We start from the raw sequence: 22,882 nt of genomic DNA, 5'->3' as shown, positions 1-22,882 counted from the left end.
CAGGCAGGATTTGACCACATTACAGTTCAGTTCAGTTACTTCAACGATACAACAGTCAAAAACAAAAAATCAAAAGGCTTTTAAAGAGATGTCAAAGAAGCTAGTCCTAAACTAATCCACAGGATGATTCCCCATTTTATTATCATCAATGATTCCTTAAGTAAAGCCTAATTAGGTTTAAATAACAAAGAAATGTCTGAGAATTTATCAAACTTTTCTAAACTTGTTCACTTCTCTCAATCGATTGATTGACTCCACGGTCATCAACGTGTGTTGAGCGTTTTTATATATTATTTAATTTTATGGTTTAATCACAGATAAGGTCTCTCTTCTCAGTCTTGAGCAGCTCAAGGAAAGTGCCTGTTTCCTTTTAGCCAACTTCAGGTGCCGTGAACAGCAGGAAGCAGCAGAGTCGTGATGGGAAAGGCAGAGAGTGCATGTAATATTTATATACCAGATAAGCAAGTGAGCTAGACTCTGTATAATTTTCCCTTTTCACCCACAGCCTCCCACAATCTCTATCCACGCTATGCGGCGTCTGTGGAGGACAAGTGGGGATGTAAAACGTGCCACACTGTAGGGAGAGCAATCCGCTGTTTCAGTGTGAAGAATAAAACCCACACCTGCAGTTACTGACTGTTCCTGATTTCCATTGCCAACAATGCTGTGTTTTGCATAGAGAACACGAGGAAACGCATGGGAGGCAGTAAACCATGAAATTGGCCCAGTGGTGAAAGAAGCAGCTTTTCTTCAAAGAGGTGGGGAGGAGGAAAGGAAGCATTGTTGATGGGCACAATTTATTTTATTTTTGTTACATTGCACATTTAAGCCACAATTGCATTAACTGGAACTTTATATATTTATAGTTTAAATGTTAAATATGAGGCATCTTAAATTTGCTAGGGTTTTTAACAACAAACAATAGAAAGGTCATGATGACCAAACGAGAATATGAACACTATTTTGTATTTGCCTACTATTTGTTATAATTTATTAAAGAATAACAATAGAAATTCTGACTCAAGCAGGCTGATTGTAATCCAGGTAATGAGTAGCCTACCACCATTTACTGTCAGTTTTATCTAGCTATGGATTTTTGCGCCATCTACTGTCCATTGACTGTGACACATCTTTGTTTTGCAGGAGAGACATGCATTTACAATAAAACAAGTAAAATAAATGTATAATTTCTATATAAAAATAATTATGAATCGCAATTTATGTATCCAAGATAAGTTAATAGAGAATTCATGATAGAGTCAATACTTTATTATTATTATTATTATTATTATTATTACTTATCTGTCAAGCCTAAAAATAATTTAGTTACATTCCAGACAATATAAATGATTAACAACATAATATAGAGCAAATACATAAAATAATTATATGGGATAATATAATTCCTACAATGTGGCAATGTGCAAATTGGGGGCTATGCCTTGTTATCTAAACTTGAAGTATGAATTATTATTATTATTATTATTATTTTGATTCACATATATTTATACAATATAATTACATTTCATTAATAAAATAGATGTTTAAAATTATACGTGTAAATGAGTTGAGTTATACTGTAAACGAAGAAAAAAATAAACATCAAAATTGTAATTAACATGCACATATACATATTACACAATATAGTAAAATGAAATAGCCCTACCAAAGGGTTCTAGATCAGTGGGCCAGGGCCTACTGTAAAATTTTACGCTGAACAAACGAGTGACTTTTATTATGAAAAACGTATAGTCGGCCATGTTGAAAGCGAGTATGCTCACGCTGAAAACAGAAAACAAAAATTGTCTCATGTTTTGAAGTTCAGCTTACGTTTACACCATGGACGAACAAATTACTGTAAGTATCTCTAGTGTGTATTTTGTCAGTCTGCAGTGTTATGTGGAAATTCGTTATACTCTGTGAGCTGCGGTGCTGTTTCTCCAGGGTGGATATAGTGAGCCATGCGGACAGTGCGCTGCTGTGGACTGGGGAGTGTCAGACGAGGGTCAGTTCTTCTGTAAGAGCTGCCACAATGTCATCGAGGTGGGTTAATAGATATTTTAATATATAGTACATTAATACATAGACAGAAATCACTTTTTTTTTACATATGTATAGTTCTTCCAATTCCTATGAGCTTGTTTAAATGCATGGACAGGTATGAAGTTGTCGTATGTATTATAATTTACTCACTTTTCTGCTGATTTTCATTATGCTGCTGACTTTAATAGTTATATTAACATTTAATTTAATGATTGGTTAATTAATTTAAAAAAAATCATTAAACAAAAAGCTAATTAAAGCAGGAGTTGGGTAAATAAATATTACTAATTATTATCATACTCCCCCGGTTGATTGATTTATTTTTATTGAAAGCAGACATAAATGAAAACTTTTCATTTTATGAAAACTAAAATAGTATTTTAGTCACGTAAAGCTTATGCAGGTTTTATGAATGGGTTACATGCACAGAAGTGTTGTTCAGCCGAATCTTCAGGCAAACGATTGATGTGACTAATTTCAATTGCATAAGGGACCTTTTACAGCATCGATAATGTAGATTTTTATTTAGTTTAACAAAAAAAAAAAAACATCAGTAAATAGCGCTTTTCTGCCCAGCCTGCTCTACTGAGCTGAAGTTAGTTTTATAATCACATTGGTTCATTGTTTAACACTAGCCCCTTTCACACATACAGACCTTTCCGGAAAATTGGCGGCAATTTTCCGGCAGGTCCTTTTTGAAAATACCGGTAAATTCGTTCTGGCTATTTTCCGGAAAGAGAAGTTGTAACATTACCGGCAATTTGCCGGAATGCTGCGCTGTGTGAATGCAGAAGGAAGATTCCCGTAATAAGCGCGTGCACGTCTAGAACGTGCTGACGTGAGACGTCTGCTTTAGCCAATCACAACAGTCAGACGCATTTACGTCCGCGGGGTTTGTGAGAATAAAAGCCTTTGAATATTTTTCCAGACACATTTAGCTGCTAGAAGTTAGTCAGATCACGTTTATATGTTCTTCTTAATGCCAACTGTGTAAATAATCATCGATGAGATGCTTATGATAAGCCGTTGTTTGTTTACCTTCAAGCTTTGCGTGTGCCTGTGAAACAGCCTGTGAGCGCCTGCACACGCAGATATTTTGAACATCTCGACATGCGAAAGTGATCCTGCGAAAGTTGTTCACAATATTGATCATTCACAGAGTTTGTAATTTAGTCAAATGTTTATAAATACAAGCGCAGCCGTTTAAAGCTCATTTGTGGTGAATGATGTCAGAATTTACCGGTATTTTGGAATGGATGTGTGAATGCTCTTTTCCGGAAAATTTCCGTAACGTCCTCACCTGTGTGAACAGCGCTTTTTTGAATATACCGGTAAAGTCGTTCCGGAAATTTTCCGGATATTTACCGGTATCACTGTGTGAAAGGGGCTACTCACAATCTGTGAAGTGCTCCTATATTGTTTACCATGCTACGCTGAATATTCAGCCTGAAATAGCATGTAAATATGGCTTAGTAATAAGTGTAATTCCTGCATGCCACCGGCCAACCACTAAGCATACAGTAGTCGCTGTAGGACAAATCGTGTGAAAGAGTGAGACCAGCGATCCTTGCATGCATTAAATATTGTACATCATGACAAGTTTTGCTTGCTACAGAACTGAAAATGTGCTAGATATATAATACAGTATGTCGTTCGGAATTGTAGTTTTATAAGTACTATAAAGTTTTCTAACTGGCAAATGACACAATCTAGTGATTGTCTGCTGTCAACTTTAAGCTGCGCGTTCATGATTTCAGGAGTCCTGGCTTGGGATGGCTGGGGTTTTCTAAGATATGCTAACGGATAGCATTTTGGCAGATTACCTCCTGCACCTTTAAACTGACAAACAAAACAAAAACGTTTGGTGTAAGACTTGCTGAAGAAGCTTTATGGCTCATTTCAGGAGAACAAAACCAATTTTTAAAAAAAAACAGCATCTGAAAACGTGTAATATAATAGAAATCTGCAGGCACAAATTTATAGTGCTATAAAAGAAACACTTTATGATGACTGTTTTGTCTACAGTGTCTCATCTTAATGGCATGATGTTATAAGCTTTACACACCTAAAGCATGTTGCTTGTTTTAACATCTTCTAGAAAATAAGGGAGGTAGAGGATGTTACCAGCCTTCATCATAAGCATGGCAGGATCTCAATAGTCAGGAAACCCAAGAAGAAAAAACATGGTCAGTCCAGCTTTACTTACTGTTTTTATTCTTGTTGATCATTTCTAACAGGATATTGTGCTAAAATGAAAAATTGAACCTGACGCCTCTTATGTCTGTTTTCAGATTCTGAAAGGGAGTGGTTGGTCTGTGAGGGATTTCAGTTCATCCTCAAACACCAGGCCAAGGCTTTGGTCAGTCTAGGTGTTTGTATGAAGTTTGAGGTTAGTGCTCTTTGTTTACTGAATCAAGTTAAGTAGTTTGCACAGTATTCTTATGTTGTTAGATTTTATATTTGGTACATTGATCTCTTATGTAATTATGTAATTTTCTGTATAATTTGTTTTACTTTATTGTAGAGGTGTTTTTTTTGTGGGTGCAAGTGTAAAATATAATGTATAAACAGTGCGACTTGTAGGATCATTTTACAGGTTAAACCCAAAAAGGACCCGTTTGTGAGCCAGAGTCAAAGATTCAAATAAATAAAGATTACTGAAGATAGTTTGCAGTTTCATTGGGAAGGGTCTGGCTGCAGACCTCCACTTTTTAGTCTTGTATTTTCTGCCTTGCACTCTTAGGCAACCACACTTCCTCTGCAAGTAACGTTATTTACAATTGACACCTGCACTCTCCTGTCATGTCACTTGCAATCGACACTAATAAACAGGAAGTAAGCCTCTTACAGACTATGTTTTTAATGAATGATATAGCTGAATAATTAATGATAAAAATGTGATTTGAAGATTTAAAAAGAGGGTGGAGGGATTAATTTGATTACACACATCACTGAGCTGAAATGTTTGTGACTTTGTTTTCCAATAGAATGTAAAATAAAGAACGTCAAAACACAAAATTTAATGAGTGCGGATCACTGGCTACTTCTTAGTTTACTGAATCACTTTATGGATGACAAAAAAAAGAATCTCCTAATTAAGGTTGGGAATTGGAGATTCATTTAGATTCTAGTATTGGATACTTGGATTAGAAATCGGATACTTGTTATAAAGTCAAACATTTAATTTAATGAGTGCGGGTCACTGGCTACTTCTTAGATAACTGAATCAAAAGAGTAGCTACATTTGGTAAAGAATGTCGGCAAAGTTAAATGTCATTATTATTGTAAAATCAAAGTCGATATGCATAATTGGAATAGGAATTGATCAAGTTCAAATCTTAGCCAACCCTACTCCTAATGCAATGCAATGTCATGTTTTGTTTTGACAGACAGAAGTTCTGTGGAATTTCTGGAAGAGGTACCTGCAGAACACAAGGCAAGCTTTTACTGAAAATCCAGTGTCCACTGCGAGGTTTGAAGTGGTACGTTTTGTGTTGAATTTTAAAATTGAAATTGTTTTGAAGACCTGTGAAGAAGATGTTGACAAATCTTTATTAAAAAAAGCAAATAATAATCAAAAGCCATTGTTTAGTCATTGTTTTGCTTTTTAAAATTAGTTTTCATGTTAATGCTATTTTATTTTTACATTTTCTCTTAACTTCAGTTTAATTATAGTTCATTTCCTTTACTATTTTTCTCAATTTTAGTGTCGTTTTATGAACACATTTCTCTTTAGTTTTATTGCTTTTAGTTTCAGTTTTAGTAATTTAGTTTAACAGAGTTCACAGACCAGGTCCAGTGTTCAGAGTAAAGTTTAGTGTTTGCAGAGCTTACATTAACTCTTGTTCACTCCTATTAGTTATAGAAAATAAATTAAATCATAGTTTGAACTTTGAACAGGCACTGAAGACAAAAGCACACAAATGCGTCTCAAACAACAAAAGCTAAAATTATGAAGAAAAAAGAACTTCATATAGTTAAATATGCCTTGTTTACATTTTTTTTGGCAAATTAAGCAAAGTTAAAAGGCTTTTTACTTGCTCCAAGATTATTGGTTTCCCTCTGCGGAGTCTAGCAGAGTTACATGAACAGCAAAGAAAGTGTGGGAGATGATTCTCATCTTCTGAAGCCTTTTTTTTTTCTGTTGCCCTCTGGAAGAAGGTTTAAAAGCATCAAATGCTCTGTTAACAGATATAAATTCACCTAATTCACATTTATTCTTGAGTCAATCAGGCTTTACAACCTTTTATATTAGCAAGTTTTACATTTTTAATATGTAAGTCCTTCCTATGTTTTTCAGCACTATTTATGAAGACATTAAGCAGCATGCTGGATTGTGTTTTTTAATATTGTTTGAAAGTGATTTGTTTCTTTATGTGTTTGTTGTATCATGAAATGCTACTCTACTACCCTAATTTAATTGGCCCTGTTGGGATTTTTAAAGTTGTAAAACTGTTAAACTTGAACATTTTTTATGTTTATATAGAAAATATATTTTTGTCAATAATCATGAGCTTAACTGATGATTATTGGTTGGTTTGTATTAAGATTTTCTGGTATAAGATAAGATAAGATAAGCTGGTATAATAGCATCTACAGTTACTTCTATAATCAGCTGAAGGTCAGATTTTCTGTTACAGGGTAAGTGTTTTTTCATTTTAAATACAATAATTTTGCTATTATTTCAGTTAGTTTTTCAGTCACTGATGCTTTTAGTTTCAGAATTTAATTTTTGTGGGAACTTTTTTTTTTAATAAATCCACATAGGTTTTTGCAAGAAATTAGTCTAAAATCAGTGACATCTTGTGTAAGGAAATTGGTTCTTTGTTTTCAGACAGTAACTCCATTTTTCATGCACTTTTATCTTTATATAGTTTTCCAGGCCTTTTATACTGGGGCCCTAAAATTTAATTGGGCACATTGCACCTTTTATTTTTCTAATTTATTTCTACAACAATTTGATATTAATTTCAGATAAAAAAAAAATTAAATCTGCCAGGCACCACGGAGTTTAAATGTTTTCCCTGTGTTTGTGTGGGTTTCCTCCAGGTGCTCCGGTTTCCCCCACTGTCCAGGAACATGTGCTTTAGGTCAATTGAATAAACTAAATTGTCTGTAGTGTGTGTGTGTAAATGCAAGAGTGTTTAAGGGTATTTCCCAGTCTTGGGTTTTGGCTGGAAAGGCTTTCGCTGCGTAAAACATATGCTGGATAAGTTGGCGGTTCATTCAGCTGTTGGCAACCCCTGATTTATAAAGCTACTAAGCTGAAAAGAAAATGAATGAATGAATAATAAATCTGCTTTCTTGTAGTTTATGAAGTCCCAGAGTGGCTCAGAGTCTGACACCCAGAGCCACCAGTCATGCTACAGTGAGGCTTCTTCAGACACAGAGATGTCTGTCTCAGGTATGAATGTAAATCACTTTCTGGCAGATAGCACATTTTCACCTTATTTGAAGTGTTGGTTGATCTTTATTTTCTTTTTTTGCTACAGGTATATCTGTTGATGGAAGATCCGCTGTAAGTTCGGAGTCCCTACATTCTATACCCCAAAAAGGGAGGAGAGGAAGAGTTTCCAATCTTATGTCCATGCCACGCACACTGGCCATGTGCTATTTGGCTCTGCTGTGGGTTCGAGAGGCCATCACTCTGACTGACCTGCTAAGGTTTGGAGGATGCACAAGCATTTTAATTTGTAACTTAATTGTTTTATAATGTCACATTTTTGATTCAATTCAAGTTTATTTGTATAACGGATCAAATCAGCTTTACAAAAGGTGCACATTAATGCATAACAATCAAATTCGCCACAACTGTATTAGTTACTAATAACTTTAAATAAATAGAAACAATTCGTTTTTAACAGTTAAAATTAGTATATATAAACATAGTTAACCTGCAGTTATATAGCATATAGGTGATGTCCATGTGTAAATTCTCAATGAAGTGTGATAAAGGACACAGGATTTTACCCATTGGGAATTAAGTATTAATATTAATATACACAATATGAGATTTAATACAAAAAGTAGTGTTGCATGTTTCAGAGTGAAAGCTGTGTTCTGTTTATCGTGATTGCTTACAATTCAGTCCGAAATGTCCGTATGCATTTTTTGTATTCAGATGCAAAAAATTTGTCACTTACACAAACCTTGCACACTGAGTCTGATGCATATTAATTCATTTATTCATCACAAAAAATGCAAAACGTTTTGCAGTCAGTTCAAGCAGTGATAAATTGTTCTCTCTTTTCTCCAAAGTAGAAAAAGAAAGAGGAATAGGCTACATATTGTGTTCATCCAATACTAACCTACATAGAGAGGAAGGAGAGTTCTCCTCCTTATCAAAGAGCAGCGCTACGATTATCCTGAAATGCAAAGTTTATGTCAGGAAATCAGTGGAATTTTAATTCATTGCTTGTGATACTTCACACTTGTGATACTTTACAAATTCCCGTACGTAAACAAATCCTGAACAGAGAATGGCAGTACCTACAGGCATTATAATAAATGGTGGTCGGGTTGCAGACGAAGGATGAAAGTGAAGAGTGGAGTATGTTGTGGACGAAAGTGTAGAGGGTTGTCGGTAAAATGAGGTGCCCGATCAGATTTCAGAGGTGCCGTGTTAATGCACAATTTAAGCTCTGTATATGGACCTTAAAAGGTCATGATCCTCATTCATTGAGTAATTGTGTTATATTTTTATTTCACATTCTTCAGGAAATATAACCATTCAAAATAAATTTCCAGAAGAATGTGAAGTAAAAAATATAACACAATTACTTAATGAATGTGGTTCATGACCCTTTGACTTATTGTGTTTATAAGATTGACGCACCAAAACTTACCAACACAGAAGCACAGTGCATACTTCAGTATTGAACTTAATAGCTACCTTTTGACTTTGGAGCAATGCAAAATGACATTGAGACTTCTAAAACATAACAGACCCAGTGACGTTTTATCTATTTATTTGCAACCACAGTTTTTTTTTTCATGTAGCATCCTGGTTAAAAGATGATTAAGTCTTTCACTGATGGTTCACGCAAGGGCGTAGGTTTGCGCTTGCTATTATTTGCTATTTAATATATATATATATATATATATATATATATATATATATATATATATATATATATATATATATATATATATATATATTGCTATTTATTATTTAACTGCTATTAAAATGTATTATTAAGTAATCCTCTCTTCTTACAATTTATTAAGTTAAATGAAATGGTCATGCGTGTAGCCAAGGGGGGTCAGGTAGTTTGAAAGACCAAAAGTTGGATTATTATTATTATGTTTAAATTTTTCTTATTATTTAAATGCACAGATTTTCACTGAGGAAGGTTGAATGCGCCGGCCAGTTTGTTATTTGCCTATAGGCTTCAGTTTTTCATTTAAATCAAGTTTTAACAGATTTCCCAAAGAAAATTATGATAAAAAATTGTATTTTAAATATAAGTATATTTACATATTTGAAGAGTCTAGATGCAAAAACCTCTAAATGCCATTTAATATTTACTTCTAAAATTATAATTTTTTTCCAACTCCTGTGTGTGGATTTTACTTTTATAGTGACAAATACTTTCTTTTCATTGCCTTTAAAGTAAAATAACTCAACATAAATATACAAGGCTGAGAAAAATGCTCATTTTACATGGCATTTAGAGGTTTTGGCATCTGTAATGTACTTCATTACTTTATTCTAAGAATGTAAAGTCTTTTTTTATTATTTATAAAACTGTAATAAAACGTACAGTTTGAATGTGTGAATAAAGCAATTTGACAAAATGGTAGAAAATAGTTTTTGGTACATCAAAAAGTGTAGTTGTAATAACTATCCAACACGATTATCTAGCAAAAATTAGTTCTTAATATGTCACTAAAATGTCATATTTATACCTCAATTAAACAGAAAATCAGGTGAATAACTGCAAAAAGGTTCAGTTTTTCAGAAAACAAATAACCCCTTTCAATAAGCTGGCTACAGGCCTGAAAGTGTCATGTTAAAATAATGTTTATTAACTGATAAAGAGATAGTTTAATAAAGACTTTCGTTCATTTTTCGTACAAATTAAACATGTCTCGTAGTATTATTAAAAGATGGAGCACAGGCTGTAGTTTTTCTGACAAATTGTTTCAACCAAAATTGGAGATGTTACTCTAAGAGATTAGGAGAACTGGCAGGGTCATATACGTTTACAGGTGTTTATTCTGCAGTTAGTTTTCAGGGAATATTGTTTACAGAGTAACGTTAGTCTGTTTTAACGTTAGACTGAACGTAAAAGCGGTGAAAACACTACCATAACGGCATTATCATGATGGACTCATTCAGTAGCGAACTTGAGTTTATGTGACTTACACTTTTCGTTGGAAAAAGCTCTTTATATCCACCTCTTCTTGCTACCTCCATCCTCTCTTGTGCGAGGCACACACCTCACACATCGGGAAATTCCCCCCGCGCAGTTGTTTTGGCGCAGTTTGTATCTGAAACCATGATCTGAAAGCAGCCACTCACATGACAGCAGGGAAAGGCACAGCCAATCACAATGTTCATATGTGTTTGGGGGCGGTGCGACTCGAGGAGAGAACGTGATTTAACCCTTTCGGCATGTCAGGGTTTATACTGACAGCGCAATGTTTTTAAGTGAATTAAATTATTGGTGGGGACATTTCGGTAGTTTGTGGATATTGGTGGGGACACGTCAACCGTCCACCCTAAATCTACGCCCCTGGGTTCACGATTCATTTATTGGCCCAATTCCATAGAACCATTACACAACCTTGCATCATGAATGCATCACTGTAAGAACTATAGAGAAAACAAAAAAACAAACTATCAAACACAAATGAATCACGAAAATTAAAAGACTAAGCCAACATCAAAAATCAAACATTAATCTTAAACAAATTAAATAAATCAAATTACCTTATTTTCCCTTAAGCCAAGAGCTAAAACTCATAAATGGGGAATCCGTGAATTAGCCGTTTACCCGTGCCTTTTTGCGGTGTTTAATAAACAATAAATAACAAGAAAGACATCTGATTTTGCAATCATCTGTTTCTTGCAGGATGGTCGCAGAAGGCCATATTCCTTACTTGCACCTTCACGAAACATTTCCAGCAGAGATGAGAATGTTCGGGAAAGATGTCCAAATCTTTCGGGTTCTGGTGAGGAACATATAAACAGTTCTCACTTCACCACTCATGAATCATTGTGTTTCATTCTATACCAACTTCTCTTCTTTAGTTCTTTCCATCTTATGCGTTCATCAAAAAAGAAGCTTTAGTTCTGGCAAAGATCATGAAGTTGCCGTCCTTCCCAACAATTTCTCAGGATTGTCTTTTCCACCCAGTTCCACTCACTGTCCGCTATCTGCTAGAGGCAAACCTTCCAGGTGAGTGTTTTTTTTTCACTGTAGTGGAGACGTTGTGGTAAATTATGAAAATGGATTTCAAACAAATCTATCCAACCCATATAATCCTCTTTTTTTGTGTGTGTTTGATACACTCCTGACTCTGCATGTTCATTTTAGATGCTCTTCATGTTTGGGTCCAGAAGGTTATAACTGGAGCTGGTATGGATAGCGATTCCTTTCTGACGTTTGACCCCACTGATAAGAAGCCTCATCTCTTGAGTTATGATGTTCAAGCAGTAGCTGTCATTATTGTGGCCATGAAGCTCCTTTTCAAGTTGGATGATCATGTGGAATGGTTTGTCACTTCTTTATTTTCTGTAAAGCTCCACAGTTAATTTGGATTTAAAGCAATCTTATTCCCACACGACACTAACTATTTTTTCATTCAAAAATGCTAATTAAATTTATGCGCAAAGCTGGATTATCGCATAAAAGACGTGCAAATAAAGCAGCGTTTCCATCCAATGAGTCAAAGAGAACAAAATCGTCAATTCCTGATTAACTGGCCCCAAATATTAAAAGTAAAAACAAAATTTGCTGCGGTAGGAGAAGCTGTGTGAATCTTTTCTTTATTGAATAAATGACTTGTGCCTCAAAAGTCAAATGCTGACACGCAATGAATGTGTGGTGGTGTTTGAAGATGTTAGGAGCCCAGGCGCTCTTGACAATTCTGGAGCAGGGTGTCTTCAGGGTCTTAAAATGTCTTGAATTTCAAAAACTAAATTTTAGGCCTTAAAGTCTTAAATTCACTGCAATATTGTGTGGTCTTAAATATTTTTAAACAGGACTTAAATTTCCTCTGTCCAAGTAAAGCTACCCAATCGGGCTGACATTCATCCAATTGCCAACAATCCATCTTAATTAAATCAGGAAAAGAAAACTAACAACAATTACACAGTTCCTTGTGATGATAACAGGGCAATATATTGCTTTACGATATCTTCCATTCATAAAAAAACCATTTACAGAAGTAAGGGCGAGGAGACTAGACATAATATTTATAAAAAGGCATGAAACTTAAAGTTTTATAACAGAAATGTATTAGGTACAATAGAAGTAATACTTAATCAATTTGGACCAAAAGCCAACAAATATATTTTTGATTATTTATGTAATCGCCTCCACAATAAAAGTACTTTTACCAATGTTAAACATGTCATAAATAAAGACATATTCTGTTGAATTATGTTTTTTGTTTTGACACATTAAAGTATGTCACTAAGAAATAATAAAAAAAATTTGTGGCAAACAAAACAAAAGTCCATTGGCCCAACCAACCTGCTGGTTTGTCCATTCACACACATTTTTATCATCACATGATCTCTTATAACAAAATCACATGACCTTTTTTAATGTGCATGCTGGAATTTGTTCAGTAAAAGTGTTTCCATCATAGTTTATGCACCTCTTTTCTTATCAGATAAAAAGTTTATTCTACTCAGTTTTGCACATATGTCTTATGCACATTTTCAAAACTTATGCGCATCTTGGCTTTTACATCAACCGTTTTTATGTGCATCTCCAAAATGTGCATAAAAATAGGTGGATTACGCATTTAAGCTTTAAAGCTGTTTTAGAGTTGTTTGGATTGAAACTATTAGTCTGAGTCATTGAGTGTTATTATTTTAGGGTTACAAAAAGTCAAATAGTTACAGCAGTACTTAGATAAAAATATAAAGTTCAGATGTAAACAAAGCACTGATGTCTATGGTAGTGATTAAATTTGGGGTAAATTGCATTTTGAAAGGAACTCATTAAAGTATAGTTGACCAAAAAAAGAAAAATGATTCTTTTACTGTCACTTCACTTGTTCAAAATGCATTTGAGTTTCTTTCTTTTAATAATCAGAATAAAGATATTCAGAAAAATAATTTTCAAAATGGTTCCCATTGACTTACATAGTATTTGTTTCCTTCTATGGAAACCAATGGTTAATGCTATCTGAAATTTTTGATACTAGCTTCTTTTGTGTTCAATGGGAAAAAATCTGTATTGAGGGAGAGTAAACAGTGATTAAACTTTAATTTTGGGGTGAACTATCCCTTTTACCCTCCTGTCATGTTCACATCTCGCCCCTTTTAATGTTCCTGGCCAAAATTGTCTGTTTTAACTGCTTTTAAATTAGCACAAAAAAAATGTATTTAACTTTTTTCTTTGCTGTGAACAATGTGTCAAAGTAGGGTTTAACATGAATTTATAGAATTAGACATAAAATAACTGCAGTGAAAATACAATTAAATACAAATAGGCACTGAAAATGTCAAAATACTCCCACCCGAAATATCAAAATACTTTCTTTCATTACTAATAGACAGCTCGCTAAAATAATCACATGGTCTGACTAAAGAAATTGAAATGTAAATCCATTTGAATGATGTATTAACCAGCAAAGCACAAACAAACAGTATCCTTTCCTGTTTACTGAGTTCTCAAATTTTCATTCAGTCCTTCAATTGCACTATATTTAATGTACTGAAGAATAGTGAATGAGGGTATAGACGGTGATTGAAGGTGTGTGTGTGTGTGTGTAGGACACAGCACTAGTTATACTTTGGTCATTTTTGAGCGAGATGCAAATGGTCTAATCCAATAGAATAATTGATGCTAAGCTAAAAGTGCTCCTTCTAGACCCAAACATTGGTATAAATTTGTACCGTCTGATGGGTGAATATAGTCTGAACACCCAGTCATTTTCATATGGTGGTCACTTTTGACCGGGAACACCACAGGTTGATTAAAACACTCAAAATTCAATGAAAGAGGTGATCATCACTTTTATGTGTTCAAGTGCATAGTGCGGAGGATATCCTATAGTCTTGAGGCAATCAGATGTAAATCACAGTATTAAGAAGATTTGACCTGACCAATTTTCTATCAGTTATTTTGTTATGCCATTAGGTGTTAAAGTTATTTGTTTTTTAATTATTTCAAAATAATAAAAGTCTGAGTTAATCTGGCAGTTTTTTTTTTTATTTAATTAGAACAAATTTTTCAGGCAAATAAAATGTTACAATAATTTAGGATTTCAGATTTTTTTTTCTAAAAAAAAAAAAGTTGTATGCGTTATCTAACTGTTTATTCTTTTCATTATTGTCTCAAGGAAATTATCTCATGATGCAGCCAAGAAGAAGAATAATAAAGGTAAAACCATTTCACTAGATATTTATTTTTGCATATCATATCATATTGGTAACGTGTTCTCGCATGCTTATCAGTCTTCAGTTTAGAAAGATGGTTTAACATCGTACAGCCTGTTTTAGAGCAAGCCAGACTCAAGGAGGAACAAGAAGAAGCTCGGTAAAACACAATCATCCCAGTAATCTCTGTGACTTTATTGACAGCTCATTCACTGCAAACACTTCTGCTCTTCTCTGCTCTTTCAGACGGCAGTGGAATTTTGCTAACCCTTTCATCACAAATCTGAAGCGCAAGTCCCTAGTTCTCAAAAAGAGACGTAAGCTGATTAGAACACATCTCAGTGAATTTATCCTCAGTCCTTTAGTGTGTTTTTATCTGATCAAATGCTGTCCACCTTTATATCATCTCCAGGTGTGACTGATCATTTGCAGCAGAGATTTCAGAAGTTTGCAGATCCTGCACCAGAACAGTCCACGTCCACGACAAACTCTCACACCAGCTTCCGCTTCAGCTGGGGAGAGGAGGAGGGTTCAGATGGACCCAGTATGTTTAACCAGAATTTGGACTGTACTGTTAAGGCAAAAGCGGTCAATGGCCTGGCCAACCAAAGATACTGGCATCCTGAACTGAGGATATGCCCGGAGAAGTAAGTAAACACAGATGCTTTTTCTCATTTTTGTAAAACTTGTATCCAAAAGTATACAACGCATTTAACATCATCCAAGCAACAGAGGTGAATTTGTAATGCACATTACCTACAAGTCACTAGTTTCAGTTTTGCTTAATGTGCTTTAAGGCTTGATTACTATAATAAATGATCATAGTGTATGTCACAATATACAGTCAAGTCGGAAATTATTCATACTCCTGAAAAATTCTGACTTGAAGTTTCTTTTTGGGTGCTTTCACATCTGTGGTTCGTTCACTTGATCTGGACCAAGGGCAACAAATGATACATTGAAGCATTTTTCTGCTGTTTTTGGATCGTTTTCACACCACACTGATTTCTTTAGTCCAAACCTGTTAAAAAGATTTAAAATGCAGTCAAGTGACGAAATCCACATCACTCATTGGCCAGATGTTATTAAATGTGTTTTCTTAAACTGCTTTTCGATTGGTCAGAATTAACATGCAGAAAAATGCCAATGGAACTCCCTCAAGCAAACAAACTGGCAGACACAAGCACGACTGCACTGGCTGATTGTATTTCTGGTTAATGTATACTATGTAGTTTGTATACATCACTTTAGACAAACTATACATTTCGAGAATGAAGTGTGGCTACAGCTGTGACAATGTTTTAATGCATTGCAAACGGCAAAGGCGCATCGCAAGTCACTTCAGGAGGAGGTGTGAATTAAATTAGCTAAACTGCGACATGGTCATCTTCCAGAAATATTTCCAACGATCCATCAGCTAATGTTTTTTTCCCTCTCTCACTCTCTCTCTCTTTAAAATCGATGGTAAAGAAATGTCAACAAATATTTTTCCTCCACACCCCACAAGATTAGGCAGAGCATCGGACTGCGGCAGCTGGATTAGTAAAAAAAGGCCAGTACTTTTTGTGGTTGGGTCTGTTTTAGTTCGGATTATGTTCTCACCAAAAACTAACCTCTCCAGGATTCGTTTGAAAGTGTACTGAGATCACCTCTACAAGGAGGTCTTGATTAGCTTTTTTGGTTCACTTTTGGTGCACACTGCAGTGCAATTGTTACATTCACACCTGCCCAAATGAACCACACCAAGAGAGAAAACAAACTCTAGTGCGATTCAAACAAACTAAATAAGGCAGGTGTGAAAACTCTTATTCAACCAGCAAGTTGTTTGGATTGGAAATGATACAGGCTTCTCCCAAAATAAATCAAGATGTGCACGAGGCATTATTGTGGGATAAGCTATTTCTCAGCTTTTATTTACATTTGAACAAAAACTTAGTCAGACTTTGCCATGGGGTTTGATTAATTTTGCACTTGACTGTATGTTTTATAGTTCAATATTTTATAGATATTGATAGTTCAATATTTTTCCTTTTCTGTTCTGAATTAGGGCTGTGCGATTAATTAAAATCATATCAGAATCATAATTTGTGAACATGAACAATTTCTAAATCGCCTTATAGCATGATTTTCCTGCAGTATGATCTTTAAACTAATCACAACGTAGCGTGCCTAAACAGACCGCAAGAACAGGAGACTGAATAGCCTGCGTATACAGCAATGATGATCTCAGCACAGGAGGACTTAGTGCCAAAAAAAGTCAACATCTATGGTGTGGGATTAAGTTATTTTGGATACAGGAAGGCTGATGTATGGCAGAACCAAGTAATTTGTAAGTCCGTCATATATTGCGTCTAAAAGGGTGTGGGAAGAGTGAGTGCGTCACTTCCTTCAGTATTTTCAACATGCTTTGTGGTCGCTCCTTTGTCATTGCTTGGTGACCATCAACCATTTTCCCAGAGAATAACAAACTAACAAAGATTGCTGCCGTTCCAATACAAGTTTTATGTATGGAGAGAATTAAAAAGCACTTGGTGTTCAGGTGTCTTGTGTTTGTCTGAGGTAGATCTGGGCGATAATTCGATATCGATAATTATCACGATATAAAAAAATTTCGATAAAACGATAATGACATTTCGATAATTGCTTGATAATATTTACGCACTATGCGTAACAATGCGCAAGCATTTTGCAGCCTGCCCTTCCGGATGCCGCACGCCTTACAAGTTTACAGCCATAGTTGTACTTAAAGGAGTAAGAAAATAAGGTAAAAAGGTCAGAGTCACAGACATTGTTGACAAGAAACGTCACTAGACCTCAGTCTTGAGCTACTTAGTTTTTTGCTATCCGACAAACAGCAACGTGCACTGCAAACTGCGCAAGATGACTTGTGTCATCGAAAGCAGGCAACTCTATAAGCCTGTTTCATCATTTAAAACAACACCACCCTTATGAAGATGCTAAGAAATTACAGACCTAAACAACTGCTGGTAAACCAGGGCAACTACCCTGCAGAGTCTCATGTCATCATTTTCGAAAGTCGTGCCTTACTAGAAAACCCCCCCAAAAAGACAGACGAAAGATATGACAGACAAAACTATCTCAATTACATCTCAATGACTACTTGAAGCTTGCTCTACAGGCTGCATTAAGGATATTTACACTACAACATTTACACTAATAAAAATAATATAATAAAGTAGCAAATTCAAACAAAGTATCTAACAAAAATTAGTTAAACTTGAGTAAGGGGATGATAGTGAAGCCAAACAAAAGAAAGAAATATAACAAAACAATTCTAATTCATGAATAATCTCTTACCTCGCTAAAAACTGATGCAAAGAAAGAAAAGTCCTTCAGGGCAGTGCGCTGCATTCTTCCCTATAAAATAAATATAAAGATGACGTTCACCTGATGTCTTTAACAATACATTTTCTACGTGATGGAAGTCGTACGACATCTTCCCTATCCACCTTACTCTGAGAAAAGAGTGAACTTGAGGAGATATAGGCTAGCTCAATATTGTCGGGAAAGAGCTGAGCCAAAAAAATAACATACAAATCAATCTAAATACAAATGAACAAAACTCACAAAATTTCTCAAAGTGGGCAAAAGTAATGCAAAATAATTTTACCCAAACGAAAGTTAAGCAAAAACAACGAAAATCATAATCATGTTGGAAAAATACACGAAAAACGAGATCAAAGCTATCTTGTTTCTAACAGGATGATGGAAGATTTTCCTCTAACTCCTCTAACTGAAACTTTTAACAGTAGGCTACTCTTGCACTACCTTCATTATTGGGCGTCTCATATCTTCTCATTCTACAAAGCCCACTCTCTGCTTTTTGCTGATCCACTGCCATGTCCCGCTATACACCCGCAACCCACCTGCAGTTAGCTAATTATAATGTATTTTTTTATTACCCGACCCGTGGTTTATCCACAGCGCCGCAGATATAACCGCCATTTACGGATCACTAACGGGAGGCAAAAATACAACCTTTAAGGCTACACCCTTACCATTAGGTTCAGACAAAACTGCAGTGTATTTTACTGGTGAATATGTCATTTAAAAACACTTTAGAAACACAGTATATGTGTATTTTTTCATTAATTTAAACGGAAACCTATCTATCTAAATGAAAACTTAATCAAAAATGAGCATCACTATGTCTGTGTCTGCACAGAGATCAAGCTTCTCACCTGAGAATGTGGACATTACGGTGTTTTTGAAGAAGAACTTAAAACTTAATTAAATATTCCAAATGTCCTTAGAGAGGACAAGCCTGTTTATCTTTCACTAGTCTACACTGCAGTTCTTTATTTTATTTTATTTTACTTAGTTAAGATGGCTGCACTAAAGAAAATAGTTTTTTCTGACTGGTCTATATTGAAGGTATTTATTTAATTGTTGTTGTTGTTTACTCGGGTATCCTGACTGTACTAAAATGTGAAAAACAAATGTGATAAATATCGATATCGACTGATATGAAAAAAATTATCGTGATAATTTTTTTTGCCATATCACCCAGCTCTAGTCTGAGGTATCCGAAATGTGTATATTCCATACAAAGTATAAAGGTGATCAGTCAGTTCTTGTTACTTGACTCGCCGTGCAACATTCTGAAAAGTTCAGTTTAAAGTTTGTCTAAAAAGAGAGTTTTTTTAGCTGGGTGCACCTGGAATACACGCGTGTGCCGCTCTCAATATGTGCACTCAATCCATTGGGAGTAATGGACTTGTGCGCGATATGTAAACGACCGATTTCACAGCATTGTCCCAAAGAGGTCTATGATCTATGCATGACAAAACAAATCTGTGAACACACACACAACTACTTCTGATATTTGATCAAGCAGAACATCGGAGCCTTACTTGAGTTTGACTGTGCATGTGCTCACACAAACACATACATGCATATTTTGTTTTGTTTTGTCATAGGTCTGTTCTAGAGACAATTTGTTAGAGCTTTACTTGGTTTTTTTGATTTTATATTATGTCTGTTTTAGAGACATGTTAGAGGTCTTTGATAAAGATCTAATGTTTTTTTCTTTTGAAAGATGCTTCAGATTTATACTGACAGATTCAGTCTGTCTATGACAAAATCAAGATTATCAAAATTGCAATATTGTTCAAGAAAATCTTGACTGGTTTCTTTTGGCCATATCGCACAGCCCTATTCTGAATGCAGTCAAATAAATACATGTTTATAATATTTGTAAAAGCTTCATATATTCTTTTTCAGGACTGTCAGCCTATTTTACATCATTTCTGAATGTAATTTCAAGCCATATTACTTGCCCTTTTTTTCATTCTCCTATCTCTCAATTTTTATGAACTTATTATTACTCAGATTTAACTCAGAACTTAATTTCTTGAAAATATAGTCCTGTATACTTTGTATGTTTGCTCGCTAGTATATTGATTTAATCTCCCTTTTCTCTTTTTACAGTAAATGTGTTAGTCATTTCTCAAAATTTGAGCCCAGTTTACCTCGGATGTTCGTGTGGGTGCTTGATCTCTTCTCGTTCATTCTGGGTGTCCTTCAGTCTGACGTGTACGAAGAGGTCCTCAACGTTGAGCGACGCTTCTTAAAGAAAAATTATCGGCTCGACAGTCGATTGACTTCTTCTCATCTGAAAAAGAAAAAAGGTCCAATTTTGTAACTCATGCTGGTGGAGAGAATATCACAAACACAGACTGAATTCAGCATACCAGCTTCCCAGATTCCTTTTCTTCTCCTCTCAACAGCAGGAAGACTGGTCAGACTTTCATAGTGATGCCTTGTCATTTTCAGTAGTGTCTTGCAGAGTTTAGTTCTGTGAGTTTGGGAATTAACAGTATCTGTTGCCTTATAAAAAAAGACAGGTTTGCCTTGTATGCATGGTGTTGTTTTGATTAAAGAAATGCAACACTTACATTGGTTGTAGCTCCACAAATGAACCAACAGGGGGAGTAATGAACCTTACAATTGAGTGCTGATGGATTCTTTTGTCCTGCAATTCTCAAACATTTTGTCTAATGTTTGAGCAAAATGCGTAGCAAAACTAATTCTGCTGAAAGGCTGAAGTAGTTTTGTATATGAGCAGTCTTTTTACTTTATTTACTCTTTTAACTATATCCTATTGTGATTTATTTTCTGCGGCATTTGCTTTAATAGATCAGAGTGAACGGATGTAAGTGGTTTAACTCCCGTTAGTCTAACAAATGTGTCTTGTAGGAGAATGTAGCCTATATTTAGTCGTACTGTGACTTGCACGTAACTGCTTTGTACTTTAATTCCACTTTTCTGCCACATTGTCATCAGCATAACACATTTGAGCCCATAGTATAGTTGTTTTTTACATGTATATCAGCATAAAGACAGTTGAACACTGTCTTCCAAACTAAAGTGCACTCCATTTGATAGTGTGTGCAAATACTGGTGCTCAAAGCGATCACGTTTACTTTCTTTGCAAAGATTTGAATGACGTGTTTGTATGAACTTTTTTTTAAAAATGTGTAAAGATAGAAGTATACTTTAGGCATTGAGTAGTCCTTTAACCCTGAGTCTAAATGACTACTTCTTGCTAAATGCTTCAAATATATAGCAGTTTATATATAGTAATATATATTTTTTCTTGCTGTTTTGCATATTTGATCAGTTAAGAAATGTATTGACTTAATCTTGAGGTAAAGTTTCTGAAACATCCTTTATGTTAAAGGAATTTTTATGCACCTGAAGCCAAAGATTTGTCAATTCTTTTTTTTCAGCTAAAAAGAAATGAATTCATTTAAAGCAATACAGACCCTTTTATTGTGCAAATTTAATGTTAAGGCAACTTCTTAACAATAAAACAAATAAGGGTCATAAAAAGACGTATGATTTTAACAAATGCTGCCCTGTGGATTAATTTGCAGCTCCTTCAATATGTATTTTCAAATCTTGCCAAAAAAATTTTTAATGCTGTTGATTTTTGTTTATAATGTAGATGTTGTATATGACCTTCCAAGAGTTTACACTTAGCTGACGATTGATTATAAAGCTTGTTTGGCATCCTGTCCGGGGAGAGAGCCCTGAGCTCATAAGATCTTCGAGCCTGGGGCTCCCTCCCGTTTGCAAGGAGAGAGGGGAGTTTTAGGTCAGGTAGATCTCGAGAACTCCCCTGCTGTAGTAGCTAATGAACAGATAGTGATTGCTCTTAAGAGATAACTACCTGGTGCATATCTATGGTGCCGATATGGATTAGTTAATTAACTTAAGTTGCATGTTTTTATACGGTGGGAGGAAACTGGGGAACCTGGGCGAAACCCATGTGAGCATGGGGAGAACATGTAAACTCTGCACAGAAATGTCGGCTGGCTTAGTCAGGACTAGAACCAATGACGTTTTTGCTGTGAGGCAACAGTGCTAACCACTGGGCCACCGTGCCACCCATCTTGAAACAGTGGAAGGTGGAATTCTTCAAAATGAAGATGGCTGTCATATGGAACTTAGAGTGTTTATAGTGGTTTAGGAATCGTTCTTTCGGATGAGACGTTAAACGGAGGTCCCAACTCTCAGTGGTTGTTAAAAATCCCAGGATGTCCTTCGAAAAAGAGTAGGGGTTTAACCCTGGCATCCTGCCCAAATCTGCCCACTGGCCTCTGTCCATCATGGCCTCCTAACCATCCCCATATTCCATTTGGTTTCATCTGTCTCCTCTCCACCAATCAGCTGGTGTGTGGTGTGCAGTCTGGCGCAAAATGGCTGCTGCGCGTCATCCAGGTGGATGCTGCACACTGGTGGTGGATGAGGAGACCCCCCCCCCCCCCCCCCATTGTGTAAAGCGCTTTGAGTGCCCAGAAAAGCGCTATATAAATGTAAGGAATTATTATTATTATTATTATTATTAATTAGTGTCTGATTGGTAAATCGTAAATTGAATAATGCGGACCGGCTGCAAGCAATCATAAGCATGTGATCCTCTCAAAATTAGTTTATAAATAAACTTCACTTAGTACCATATGAAACTGTTTATTATTATCAAAAGGATTTCTGTTAAGCTCCTTTATTATTAGAATATTCCAGTTTTCTTCCAAAGTGTTTAATCATCTTCAGCTGAAGTCATAAAGCTGCATTTCAAATGGGAGTGATTAAATGATCAAATTTGCATACTTGATTGACCAATTTTAATAACATATTGAAAAGCCAAAAAAGTTACCTTTAACACTTGTTCAAACCTGACTGAAGTGTACAAGCTGGTTGACTAAAGAGCAAGATATCTGTGTGGTCCTAAAAACCTTAAAAAGTCTTAAA

The 22,882-nt window shown here is 35.3% G+C and overlaps 1 protein-coding gene across 1 annotated transcript; it reads left to right on the top strand.

Annotated features, from left to right (window-relative positions):
* Positions 1-1,812: 1,812 nt before the first annotated feature.
* taf1b (TATA box binding protein (Tbp)-associated factor, RNA polymerase I, B) lies at positions 1,813-21,287 on the top strand. The gene is given in 15 exon segments (NM_001025298.1): positions 1,813-1,857; positions 1,945-2,043; positions 4,142-4,229; positions 4,335-4,432; positions 5,433-5,525; positions 7,354-7,447; positions 7,536-7,707; positions 11,121-11,220; positions 11,300-11,447; positions 11,586-11,763; positions 14,569-14,609; positions 14,684-14,765; positions 14,852-14,922; positions 15,018-15,252; positions 20,057-21,287. Coding segments are annotated over 15 exon segments (1,731 nt in total). The 5' UTR covers positions 1,813-1,839; the 3' UTR covers positions 20,271-21,287.
* Positions 21,288-22,882: the final 1,595 nt, after the last annotated feature.

The sequence above is a fragment of the Danio rerio genome, chromosome 20 (assembly GCF_052040795.2).
Source record: "Danio rerio strain M-AB ecotype USA chromosome 20, GRCz13ab, whole genome shotgun sequence".
In the NCBI taxonomy this organism is placed as follows: Eukaryota; Metazoa; Chordata; class Actinopteri; order Cypriniformes; family Danionidae; genus Danio; species Danio rerio.
This window is presented reverse-complemented; position numbering and strand designations above follow the sequence as displayed.